General features: G+C 43.4%; 1 protein-coding gene across 1 annotated transcript in view; it reads right to left on the minus strand.

Moving 5' to 3' along the window:
- Positions 1–13553, minus strand: part of RHCG (Rh family C glycoprotein) — a 110272-nt gene that overhangs the window by 7961 nt on the left and 88758 nt on the right. The window contains exons 9-10 of the mRNA XM_030189693.1: positions 11975–12048; positions 397–474 (exon numbers count right to left, since the gene is read on the minus strand). Of these exons, the coding sequence (XP_030045553.1) occupies positions 403–474; positions 11975–12048 (146 nt within the window). The 3' untranslated portion in view covers positions 397–402. The remainder of the gene's footprint in view (positions 1–396; positions 475–11974; positions 12049–13553) is intronic.

Here is a 13553-nt window from a genome sequence, read left to right on the forward strand (position 1 = left end):
TTATCTGGATAGCAGGTGCTGCTGTCTGGATTAGTGATTTTAACTATCATAGCCTATATTTTCTCATAAATATAAAGCTATATATTAGCACCACACACCCTTGAATTGGAAACTCATGTGTGCTGAACTGCTGCTGTGATCAGACCTGGAACTCCATTACATATGCCAAGAATGCTAAGGTCCAGATCGTTCCTACATTGGACAATGCTGTCGACACGAGGCTGAATGATGCAGTCAAACATGGAAATCTATTTTACTCATTTCGACGTTCCTGAGCTTCTCTTCCTAGACACCACAAATAAAATATACCACCTTCGTGAATTTATTCAAAAGGGTGGTAAACAAGTCCTAATAAATTACTAAAATAAAAATGAAGATAAGTCATTGGCCACTTGCCTTGTTTTACAGTTCTTTTGTGGAATCTGGAGTGGCGTAATGGTTGCCAATCTCAACATCTGACTCTTCCTCAAGGACCTATAAAAGATGGGGAGAAAAGATTGACTAAGAGTTTCAGTTCTGGGCCATTTTATCCATTATTGGGGTGGAGGGTGAAAAAGGAAAGAGAACTGGAAGATTTTATCATTTGAATGCTTCGGGATAGGATGGACAGTGTTAGGTGCATTTTCTATTACAGGCTTCTTGCTCCACCCTGTGGCTGCATGGTTGGTCTCTGCTACTAACAGTTCCCTCTGCCTGCTCTGGCTTATTCTTCATACCTCCTAAATTCAGCTTTAATCTAATTAAGATTTTTTTTTTAAATTCATAGTATTTATTTATTTTCTCTAGCTGCGGCAAGACCCTAAAATTCACTTCTCACGCAGCTGAACTGTCAGCAATTTAGCATGTTAAAAATTTAAAACAGCAACATAGTAACATAGTAGATGACGGCAGAAAAAGACCTGCATGGTCCATCCAGTCTGCCCAACAAGACAAACTCATATGTGTATAACTTACCTTGATTTGTACCCGCCTTTTTCAGGGCACAGACCGTATAAGTCTGCCCAGCAGTATTTCCCGCCTCCCAACCACCAGTCCCGCCTCCCACCACCGGCTCTGGCACAGACCGTATAAGTCTGCCCTCCACTATCCTCGCCTCCCAACCACCAACCCCTCTTCCCCCCACCTGCTCCGCCACATTGTGGGACATTTTTACTAAGCCACAGCAAAAAGTGGCCTGCAGCAGTGCAAGCGCATATGTTGGGCTAGTTTTTGTTGCGTCCTGGAAAAAGGGCCTTTTTTTTAAGGGGCTGGAAAATGAACATGCAACAAAATAAAAACCAGCACGTGTTCCTTTTTGGCCTGAGACCTTACTGCCACCCATTGACTTAGCGGTAAGGTCTCACGCGCTACCCGGGCAGTAAACATGCAGCGCGCGCGAACTGCTGTTTACCACTGGGTAAGCGCCACACTGTAGAAAATATTTTGTACTGCATGTTTTTGATGCATGCCAAATTAAGAACTACCACCCTGGGCACACGGTAGCCAGGCAGTAATGCTGATTTGGCATGCGCTGGACGCATCTAGGGCGTTACGCGCCTTTGTAAAAGGGACCCTGTATGAATTAGATTTTCACAATTTTGGTAAATGCTCTAATTCTTGGTTGTCATGCACAACTGTGACAAATGTGACTATCCAGCTCATTTTCGAAAGAGATCCCCGGCCATCTTCCGACACAAATCGGGAGATGGCCGGCGATCTCCTGAAACCGGCCAAATCGGTATAATCGAAAGCCGATTTTGGCCGGATTCAACTGCTTTCCGTCACGGAGCCAGTGAAACTTCAAGGGGGCGTGTCGGTAGGGTAGTGAAGGCAGGACAGGGGCGTGCTCACGAGATGGCCGGCTTCGCCCGATAATGGGGGAAAAAAGCCAGGCTTGACGAGCATTTTGCCGGCTTTACTTGGTCCCTTTTTTTTTCAAGACCAAACTGCAAAAAGGAGCCCCAACTGACCAGAGGACCACCGGAGGGAATCGGGGATGACCTCCCCTTACTCCCCCAGTGGTCACCAACCCCCTTCCACCCCAAAAAAACCCCTTTTTTTCCAGCCTCAAATGTCATACCCAGTTCCATGACAGCAGTATGCAGGTCCCTGGAGCAGTTTTGTGTGGGTGCAGTGCACTTCAGGCAGGTGGACCCAGGCCCATCCCCCCCCCCCCCCCCCCCCACCTGTTACACTTGTGATGGTAAATGTGAGCCCTCCTCCACTAAACTGATCAGTGCATGGATAGTGTGTGAGCTCTTACCACCTACAAAATGAGTGCCGGTAGCTGCAAATGCGATAATTTTTCTTAATGGCCACACACCAGTGGCATTCCTAGGGGGCTGACACCCGGGGAGGATCGCCGATGCGCCCTGCCCCCCGGGTGCAGCGCCCCCCTGGAACAGCGCAACGCCCCCCCAGCGAAAGAACCCCCGATCCCCCAGCGAAAGAACCCCCCAGGTGCACGCCGCTGGAGGGGGGGTGCCGCGCGCCTGCCGGCTCTTCGTTTTCATGCTCCCTCTGCCCCAGAACAGGAAGTAACCTGTTCCGGGGCAAAGGGAGCATGAAAACGAAGAGCCGACAGGCGCGCGGCACCCCCCCCCCAGCGGCGTGCACCCGGGGCGGACCGCCCCCACTGCCCCCCCCCCACCTTGGTATGCCACTGCCACACACTAATGGCCTCAGAAGTCTGCAGTTCCCAATAAGCATACAGCACCCTGCAGACAAACATGTTTTCAAGAAAAGTGTGCTGTATAGTTGTTATATTTGTAAAATTAATTTCAAAACGCATTAATGGTATAGATGAGGTTTTTTGGCCAATGATTGAAGCTTTTATGCAGGGTGCTGTATGTTTATTGCGAACCACAGACTTCCGAGGCCTTTTTCCTCTCTTTTATAAAGTAGAAGTGACGTGTTCATGGTGTGTATTAGATCCACATTGGTTTAGATTTATAACCTGGGTTGTGGTGGATTCATTCTCTGTTTGTAGTTCTAACGGCACACACTAATGGCAATATTACAGACCTGCCAAGTCTCCTGCATTCAGTGAGAGATTCCCGCTTTGACAGGCCATCGCCCGCCCTCCCGCCAAAGCCTCCCACTGAGATGGAATCAGTTTTTCTTACCGCCGCCGCTGCTGCTGCTTCTCCCAATGCAGCAGCGGCGTAAAAACAACAAAAAAAGCAAAGGCGGAGTCGCAGCACTGCCTTCAGGGTTGCGCTGTCAGTTCTGCCGGTCCTCTGCCCCGGAACTCGAAGTTGACGTCAGCGGAGGCAGAGAGCCAGCAGAAACAACAGCGAATGCCTGAAGGCTGTGCGGCCCCACGTTTGATTTTTTTTTTGTTGCGGTTGCTGCTCAGAGCAGAGGCTGCATTGTGGAGGGAGACCGTCAGGATAAAGAGTTGAAGCCAATGGTTAGTCTGCGTTTCTCCTTCAGCAAAGTAAGCAAACGGTAACCTCTGAGCTGCTGCATCCACGTTGTCATTCTTATATGTCATTTTCTTTTATTTATCTCACTTATATTTTCAAACATTGCTGGCTTGTGCAGTATGCAGATGTACACAGAGGAAGTATAATAAGGGAATAACTTTTCACAGGTAGAGTAGTAATTTGTTAGAAAGTGTAATCAATGTATCATTTGGAGGAGCTGGTTATAGGGACACCCTAGCACTGTAATATTTGTGCAGAGATTTTTTTTCTCAAGGTAAAGGGCCTCTAAAACAGACATCATGTTATGAGAATCAGGTGTTCAACATTCAGAGTTTTTTATTTATTTATTTACTTATTTACATAACTTTATATTTATTTACTTATTTATATAACTCCAGACCGCGCAAAACACAGCTGCCAGGCTGATATTTGGTAAATCACACTTTGAAAATGCTAAACCCCTCCGAGAAAAACTGCACTGGCTCCCAATCAAAGAACGTATCATCTTCAAAATCTGCACCTTTGTCCACAAAATTATCTACGGCGTAGTCCCAGGATACATGATAGACCTCATAGATCTACCAACCAGAAATAGAAGCGGATCATCACGTTCATACCTAAACTTACATTACCCAAATTGTAAAGAACTTAAATACAAAACAACTCACGCATTCAGTTTCTCCTACGTAAGTGCATAATTATGGAATGGACTCCCAAAAACTGTAAAAACAATCCACGACCATCTAAACTTCAGAAAATCACTGAAAACCAATCTCTTCAAAAAGGCTTACCCCACCGATCCAACTTAACTCCCAACACTCAGCAACACAGCACAACCAATGATCGTAATGGACAATATGCAATCTTCATCCCCTTTCGACCTTCAAGGTGTCTGACACACACCTACCTCATTCTACCACTATACAGCCTATATTTGTTATCTACCGACTGGTGAACGCCTTTACGATATTATGTGAGCCACATTGAGCCTGCAAATAGGTGGGGAAATGTGGGGTACAAATGTAACAAATAAATAATAAATTTATATCCCATATTAAACGTGAATTGGGTTGAAACCTGGGAGCATTTAAAATCTTTTTTTTTCTATGCCTACATCAAAAGAAATTCAAGATGACATAAGGTAGAATGGGTGGAGCCAAGCCAGAGTGGGTGGAGTTAAACCAGAGTGGGCGTGGCTGGGCATGTACTAATATCTCCCTCTCAAAAATCGGGACCCCTTGGCAGCTCTGACAATAGCACATGTTATACGCAAAATAAAGGGCACTTTTTATAAGTGGTGCTAGAGGAGTGTTGGCGTTTTTAGCATGTGCTAAGCATTAGCATGATCTGACTATGTAGATGCGTATAATATTCCTATGGGTGTCAACACGGTTAGCGCGTGCTAATTTTTAGCACATGTTAAAAACTCTAGCGCACCTTAGTAAACAGGGTCTAGAATTTGTTAAGTAAATAGCAAAAATGTCATCCACGGGTTACCTAAACAATTAAATAATAAACAATTGAAACCTCAAATCTCCTCATAGGAGAATGCCACAAGGCATTGCAACTTACTATCAAGCAAGGAGTCCAGTTACTATCATTGGTTTCCGAGAACAGGAAAAAAAAAAGAACCAGTCGAAAAAACTCCCAACATGGGAGAAAAATGACCAATTCTAAAAAAAAAAAAAACCCTCTATCTCCAACACTAAATAGGATACCCTAACTGGAAGAGACTTGTCAAAAGGGTTCTACCAGAAATATCAAAAAATATATAACAATATAAAAAATTAAGAAAGCATGCATGCTCAATTTTTGATGATTCCTTTGGTTTTTAAGCTTATTTTACATTTTTAAGCTTGTCCAGCTGTTTTTTTTTTTAGGTTCTGGAGTGTTTTTACCCTTCTTTTAGAGGCTTTTTTTTTTTTTTTAGACAGAGAGAGTACACGAGTGAACTGTGACCTGTACCCGGAAGTTAAATTCAGCCTCTTGGAACAGCTACACTCTGTATTCTATTGAGAGAGGAGGAGATTCTTTTTCTGTGAGAATCCTGCTGCCAGCTGTGAGTATTTCGCACTTCCACATTTGTCTTTTGACATGGCTCTCTTATTTGATTTCTTACATTGATGTCCTTTTTTACTTCTTAGGCTGAGCTGTTTTCTTTGCTGCTTTCGGGGGGCCTGTTTACCAGGCTGCTGAAAAAAGGGGCCTTGTGCTAGAAGCAGCAGCTGTTTTTGCCATTCACCCAGGCCCCTTTTACCACCATTAAGATGGCAGTAAGGGCTCCCACACTAACCAGGCAGCGATCACCACCAGGTAACCCCTTGAGGCAATATTTTTTTGATTATTTCTGCTAGCACCGGAAATGGCATGTGCTGGGGTAGAACTACCACTGGCATCCGCATTGGGCTGGTGGTAGTTTTGTTGTTGTTGTTACATTTGTACCCCGCGCTTTCCCACTCATGGCAGGCTCAATGCAGTTTACATGGGGCAATGGAGGGTTAAGTGACTTGCCCAGAGTCACAAGGAGCTGCCTGTGCCTGAAGTGGGAATCGAACTCAGTTCCTCAGGACCAAAGTCCACCACCCTAACCACTAGGCCATTCCTCCACTTGGCAACCTTTAGTAAAGGGGCCCCTAAGTTTCAACAAATCTGCTATTAGGTGTGTGTGCCCTTTGGGACCCTAATAAGTATGTGGCCCTTTTAATGTTTTCATTAATTGACATTTTAAATTGTTTGAAGTTTTATTTTATTGAATTTAACAATATGTTCACAAGACAAACTCCATCACGAGAGAAACTCTATCAAGCCCAGCGCCTTGTTTCCAACAGTCGCCAATCCAGGTCACATAAGAATATAACATAAGAACATAAGAGTAGCCATACTGGGCAAGACAAATGGTCCATCTAGCCCAGTATCGTGTTTACAACAGTGGCCAAGCCAGGTCACAAGTACCTGGCAGAAACCCAAATCGTGGCAACATTCCATGTAGAACCCCAAAGAATAGCAAGATTCATGAACAGCATGACTATGATCGAACAGGACAGCACGCAATCTTCATCCATTCCAACCCTCCACTTATACCTCATACGATCACTATACAACTTTGTATTTGTTATTCACCGACTGGGCAAACGCCTTTGACGGTACTATGTAAGCCACATTGAGCCTGCAAATAGGTGGGAAAATGTGGGGTACAAATGCAATAAATAAATCCTAAAGAGTAACAAGATTCCATGCAAAATCTCAAAGAGTAGAGACATTCCATGTAGAACCCCAAAGAATAAGATTCTGGAATCCTAAAGAGTAACAACATTCCATGCAGAATCTCAAAGAGTAGCAACATTCTATGTAGAACCCCAAAGAACAGCAAGATTCTGGAACCCCAAAGAACAGCAAGATTCTGGAATCCTAAAGAGTAAAAAGATTCCATGCAGAATCCCAAAGAGTAGCAACATTTCATGCTACAAATCCCAGGGCAAGCAGTTTCTTCCCCATGTCTGTCTCAATAGCAGACTATGGACTTTTCCTCCAGGAATTTGTAAAAACCTTTTTTTAAACCCAGATACACTAACCTCTGTTACCACATCCTCTGGCAAAGAGTTCCAGAGCTTAACTATTCGTTGAGTTAAAGAAAATTTCCTCCTATTTGTTTTAAAAGTATTTCCATGTAACTTCCTCGAGTGTCCCCTAGTCTTTGTACTTTTGGAACAAGTAAAAAATTGATTTACTTCTACTTGTTCTACACCACTCAGGATTTTGTAGACCTTAATCATATCTCCCCTCATCTGTCTCTTTTCCAAGCTGAAGAGCCCTAAACTCTTTAGCCTTTCCTCATACGAGAGGAGTTTCATCCCCTTTATCATTTTGGTCACTCTTCTTTGAACCTTTTCTAATTCCACTATATCTTTTTTGAGATACGATGATCAGAACTGAATGAAATACTCAAGTACAGTTGCACCATGGAGCGATAGAGGCATTACAGTATTTTTGGTCTTATTCACCATTCCTTTCCTAATAATTCCTAGCATCCTGTTTGCTTGTTTGGCTGCCACCGCACACTGAGCAGAAGATTTTAGCATATTATCTACAACAACACTTCGATCTTTTTCATGGTTACTGACCCCCAAGGTGGACCCTAGAATCAAGTAATTATGATTAGAATTATTCTTTCCAATGTGCATCATCTTGCATTTGTCTACATTACATTTCATCTGCTATTTGGATCCCCAGTCTTCCAATTTCCTAAGGTCTTCCTGAAATATTTTACAGTTCGCACATGTTTTAACAACCATGAATAGTTTTGTGTCATCTGCAAATTTATCACCTCACTCGTCTTTCCAATTTCCACATATTTATAAATATTTTAAATAGCACTGGTCTCAGTACAGATTCCTGCAGCACTCCACTGTTCACCCTCCTCCATTGAGAGAAATAACCATTTATCCCTACCCTCTGTTTTCTGTCCAATAACCAATTCCTAATCCACACCAGAACTTTGCCTCCTATCCCATGACTCTTTAATTTTCTCAGGAGTCTCTAATGAGGAATTTTATCAAAATCTTTCTGAAAATCTAGATACACTACATCAGCTAGCTCACCTTTATCCACATGTTTATTCACACCTTCAAAGAAATGAAGCAAATGGATGAGGTAAGACTTCCCTTGGCTGAACCCATGCTGACTCTGTCCCATTATGCCATGTTTGTCTATGTGTTATGTAATTTTGTTCTTTATTATAGTTTCCACTATTTTGCCCAGCACCGACGTCAGGCTTACTAGTCTGTAATTTCCTGGATCACCCCTGGAATTCTTTTTAAAAATCAGCGTCACGTTGGCCACCCTCCAATCTTCAGGTCCTACGAACGATTTTAAAGACAGGTTACATATTATTAACAGCAGATCAGCAATTTTCATGCTTGAGTTCTTTGAGTACCCTTGGATTTATGCCATCTTGTCCAGGTGATTTACTACTCTTTGTCAATTTGGCTCAGTGCATCTTCCAGGTTCACTGAGATTTCTTTCAGTTCCTCCACATCATCACTCTTGAAAACCATTTCCGGTACAAGCAGATCTCTTACATCTTCTTCTGTAAAGACTGAAGCAAAGAATTAATTCAGTTTCTTCACTGTGGCCTTGTTCTCCCTGAGTGCCCCTTTTGCTCTTTCATGATCTGACGGTCCTACATTTTCCTTCGCAGGCTTTCTGTTTCTGATGTACCTGAAAAAGCTATTACTGTGAGTTTTAGCCTCTGTGACAAGTTTCTCTTCATATTCTTTTTTATCCTTCTTTTGCACCTGACTTGCCAGTGCTTATGTCGCTTCTTATTTTCTTCGAGTCCTTTTTCCATTCTTTGAAGGACAATCTTTTGGCTGTAATAGCCTCTTTTACTTCACCTTTTAACCATGCTGGCTGTCATTTTCTCTTCTTTCAACCTTAGAAGATACATGAATGCATCTGGCCTGGGCTTCCAAGATGGTATGCCTGATTTAGTGTCCTAACCTTAGCAGCTGATCCTTTTAGCTTCTTATTAACCATTTTCCTCATTTTATTATAGTCACCCTTTTGAAAATTTAATGCAGCTATAGTAGATTTCCTTTGTGGATTCATCCCAGATAGTAGCTCAAATTTGGTCATGTTATGATCACTGTTTCCCAGGGGACCAAACACCGCAACCTCTTGCACTATGCCCTGCACACCACCAAGGACAAGATCCAAAATGGCTGCCCCTCTCGTCGGTTTCTGGACCAGTTGCTGCAAGACGAAGTTGTTTATTACATCTAAAAAATTGTATTTCCATGGTATTCACTGATGAAACATTTATCCAGTCAATATTGGGATAATTGAAATCACCATTATAGTGTTGCCCAATTTGCCAGCTTTCCTAATCTCCGTAAACATTTCTTCATCTGTCTGTTTGATCTGTCCCGGTGGACGGTAGAACAGTCCTACAAGAATATTCCTTTTCTTAACACATGGAATTTCTATCCATAATGATTCCACGCTGCTATCTGTTTCATGTGGAATGTTTGTTTTATTTGACTCAATTACCTGGCAACATACTAAAAGAGCAAAACAGATTCTATGCTGCTTGTCCTAGAAGTAAGCTGTGGATTCTCCCAACTCCATCTTAATAATGGCTTATGGACTTCTCTTTTAGGAAATTAGCCACACCTTTTTTAAACCCTGCTAAGCTAACTGCTTTTACCACATTCTCTGGCAACAAATTCCAGAGTTTTCTTCACTCAGCATGTAATTAATATTTTCTCCAATTTGTTCTAAATTTAATAGCTTCATTGCTTGTCCCCTAGTCCTTGTATTTTTGGAAAGAGTGGCAATATTCATTTACCACAGAAGTCACTAAACTGTGGTACTGAGTTACTGCAGATTAGTGACTCCTGTGATAAATTAAGCTGCAGTAAAATGTGATATTTTACTGCAGCTTAGTAACTAGCCCTCTTAGATAAAATTAGTCTACATATCTTGCATCACATTTGTACATTTACATAGCGTTTACAATCAAAAATTCTCTTAAGCATAAGGTGTGTAGGAAGGGTAATCTTAAATTCTGCCCACAAGCAGGATGGAATCGAAAGCAGGCTGAATAGTGGCAATGAGTGGGTTCCTACATTCATTTGTTCAGTCTCTAATCAATTTTCATAGTTCTCATCATGCCAGCACAAAGTAATCATGCTACACACAGACCGAAAAAGGAAGCAGTCTTCCTGGAGACAAGTTTTCGTGTCCTTTCGGTGGCTGCAGGTCAGTGGGAATCTTGTACCAACAAGCCCTATGGGATTTCCCTTTGAAAACTGGGAGGGCTGCTGGGGAAACTGGGACTTTTATATTCACATAATTTGCACCTGCAGAGTATTATGGTAAACTCTATGCACTCCTAGGAACTTGTGACCTGGGCTTGCCACTATTGGAAACAGGATACTGAGCTAGATGGACACTTGGTCTGACCTAGTACAGCAACTCAAACCCCTGATATTCAAAACCATTTAATCGGCCAGGATTGACATCTGGCCAGTTAAATGGTACTTAAGGGCCCTTTTACTTAAGGATTGCCACCTGGCAACCCAGAACTACCTCCGGCCCAATGCGGTTGCCAGCAGCTGCTCCACCCCCAGTGCGCAGCATTTCTGGTGCTAGTGGAAATATTTAAAAAAAAATATTCCTGAAGGGGGTAACTCATCGGTAATCAGGCAGTGCCACACACTGCCCAGTTATCGCTGGCTTAGTGTGGGAGACCTTACCGCTACCCATTGAGGTGGTGGTAAGGTCTCCCACACTAACCCAGCGATAACTGCCACGTGCTGCTCCCAAAATGGCTGCACAACAAGTTCGAACTTACTGCACAGCCATTTCTTTTTCCACATTTTTTACCTGCTGCGCTAAAAGGGGATTCCGCAGGCAGCAAAACTCACCCTGCTGCTAGCGCACAATCCCTTTTACCACAGTTTAGTAAAAGGGGCCCTTAGTCCCAGCTGTCTCCTGCTGAATATCGCCGGCTAGCGCCTAGCAGACAGTTAATTATATTGCGTGATATAACAGGCCTATATTTGGCTGCTTCCGAATTAACCGGCCAGCACTGAATATCGGCTTGGCTGGTTAAGTTGGAATTAGCCAAAAATAAACCGGATATTCAGTACCGGTCACTGGAAATGACTGGGCATTGAATATCCGAGCTCAGCGCTGACCAAGGGAGGCAGCATGGCTACCTCCCATGGTCTGAATATCAGCCCCGTATGTAAAATGAAAGCCTCACATAAACGCCACCTTCCTTGCTCCAGCCCCTCCCTGGCCCCGCCCTTCTGAGCATGGTTAAAAGTATACATATTGCTATGGAATACATTTGCAGTGAGCCAGTAGATGGGCTAGTTTTCAAGAGGAGTATTTCACCTGACAATGCAACAAAATACCCCCCCCCCCCCCCCCCCACGATCTTCATTTTATTATCTGATTGACTTAGGGACCCTTTTTACTAAGCTGCGTAGGCAACCACGCATGCCCAACGCACATCAATTACTGCACAGCTACTACGTGGCCTGGGTGGTAATTTCATTTTTTACACGCACTGAAAAATATATTTTATTTTACGGCACATGGCGCTAACCAGGCAGTAATCGGCATTGTACGCACGCTGATGATTATCACCCGGTTAATGTGTGAGATCATACTGTTAAGTGAACGGGCGGCAGTAAGGTCTCAGGTCCAAAATGGATGCAGGCCAATTTTCATTTTGCCGTAAGTCCATTTACAACCCCCCCCCCCCCCCCCCAAAAAAATGGCCTTTTTTTTTACAGGCGTGCTGAAAAATGGATCTGCGCGCGTCGAAAGCATGTGCCTATGCCAGCACAGGTTATTTTTCGGCGCACCTTAGTAAAAGGACCCCCTATGGGTTTCAGTTTATGACTTGCTTTTCCACAGTAGCGCCAAAGACAACGAACAAATGACTAACAATAAATATTATTTCATTCATGCTGGTCAGTGTTATTTTGGTGTTGGAGTTAAAGGGTCCATTTAGATCTCTACCTATACTGACTTAAGTCTTGAGGTCAACTTACCTCCCAGTACACAGCATCTTCAAAGCAATTCTCATCAGAAGGCGCTCCCCAGATTGGTAGTTTTAAAACTAAACCTTTAAAAGAAGCAACATTGATGGGTTTATACAATTGTCACACAGTAGGAAAAGTTCCTCAATACTCACGACTGCTAGTAATATGCCCACACAAAGTATACTTTCATGTTATTTAATTTATAATGTGAAATACTGTTAGGAAATAATCCGTTAGCACCATCTTGTGGCTGTTTCTCATATCCACAAGTTAACCTAAGTGCACTGCTGGGGATGCATAGCATCACTGTTGCAAGCTTCTTAAATGGCCATGCCGAGATCTTTTACCGAAATAGAGGCCTCTTTACTAATTGTACTCAATATCTATTATTGCACTCATTAAAAGTGTCATTTTCAAAGTCTGCACCCTTCTGTTTTGAAAATTGCCCACAGATATTTGCAGGTGGCTTTCTTTCCTGACCTAACCCAGACTTGGGAAAATATCCAACTCAATGCAGGTACAAGTTCAAACACTGTGGGAATATGGTACGTACTCTTCCCTACTGATCTGGTGGGTAATTTTCAGACAAGCAACTGATGTGAGTAAAATGCTTTCTGAAAATTGTCTTCTAAAGGTTTTATGCCATTAAGTTCAACATTAACACATGCAATAAAACATCCATTATCATACAATACTTGCACCAAAATTTTATAAGAACAGACAACCAAACAGCAGCACTGATCGAAGGAAGGACAAACACAGCAAGAGTTTATCCAAAGGTCAACCTTAATGGAAATAGGACCCAACCTGGCCAAGTTTCGGAAAAACCTTCGTCAGGGGACGTGGAGGGGCATTATCGAACGGGGGCACCCATCTATAAGGGCGCCCATCTCTAAGGACAGCCCCGTAAAGAGGCGTCCCCGACCGTATTATCGAAATGAAAATGGCACCTTTTCAAGGCTTGGTCGTGAACAAAAAGGGACCAAGTAAAGTTGGCCAAATGCTCGTCAGGGACGCCCTTCTTTTTTCCATTATCGGCCGAGGGCGCCCATCTGTTAACCATGCCCCTATCCCGCCTTCGGTACACTGCCGACATGCCCCCTTGAACTTTGGCCATCCCTGCGACGGAAAGCAGTTGAGGACGGCCAAAATTGGCTTTCGATTATGCCGATTTAAGGGTGCCCATCTCCCGATTTGTGTCAGAAGATGGGCGCCCTTCTCCTTCGAAAATAAGCTGGATAGGTTTCCATAATACATTCACAGATTGTGGGGTCCTTTTACTAAGGTGTGCTGAAAAATGGCCTGAGTTGTTGTAGGCACATGTATTGGACGCGCATAGGTCCATTTTCCAGCGCACCTGCAAAAAAGGCCCCTTTTTTTGGCCGAAAATGGACATGCGGCAAAATTTAAATTGGCATGCTTCCATTTTGGGCCTTAGACCTTACCACCACCCATTGACTTAGCGTAAGATCTCACATGTTAACTGGGCGGTAATCGTCAGCATGCATACACTGCCGATTACCGCCCGGTTAGCATCACGCGGTTGAAAATAAAAATATATTTTTTGGACATGCGTATTGGACACTTG

The sequence above is a fragment of the Microcaecilia unicolor genome, chromosome 1 (genome assembly GCF_901765095.1).
Source record: "Microcaecilia unicolor chromosome 1, aMicUni1.1, whole genome shotgun sequence".
Taxonomy (NCBI): domain Eukaryota; kingdom Metazoa; phylum Chordata; class Amphibia; order Gymnophiona; family Siphonopidae; genus Microcaecilia; species Microcaecilia unicolor.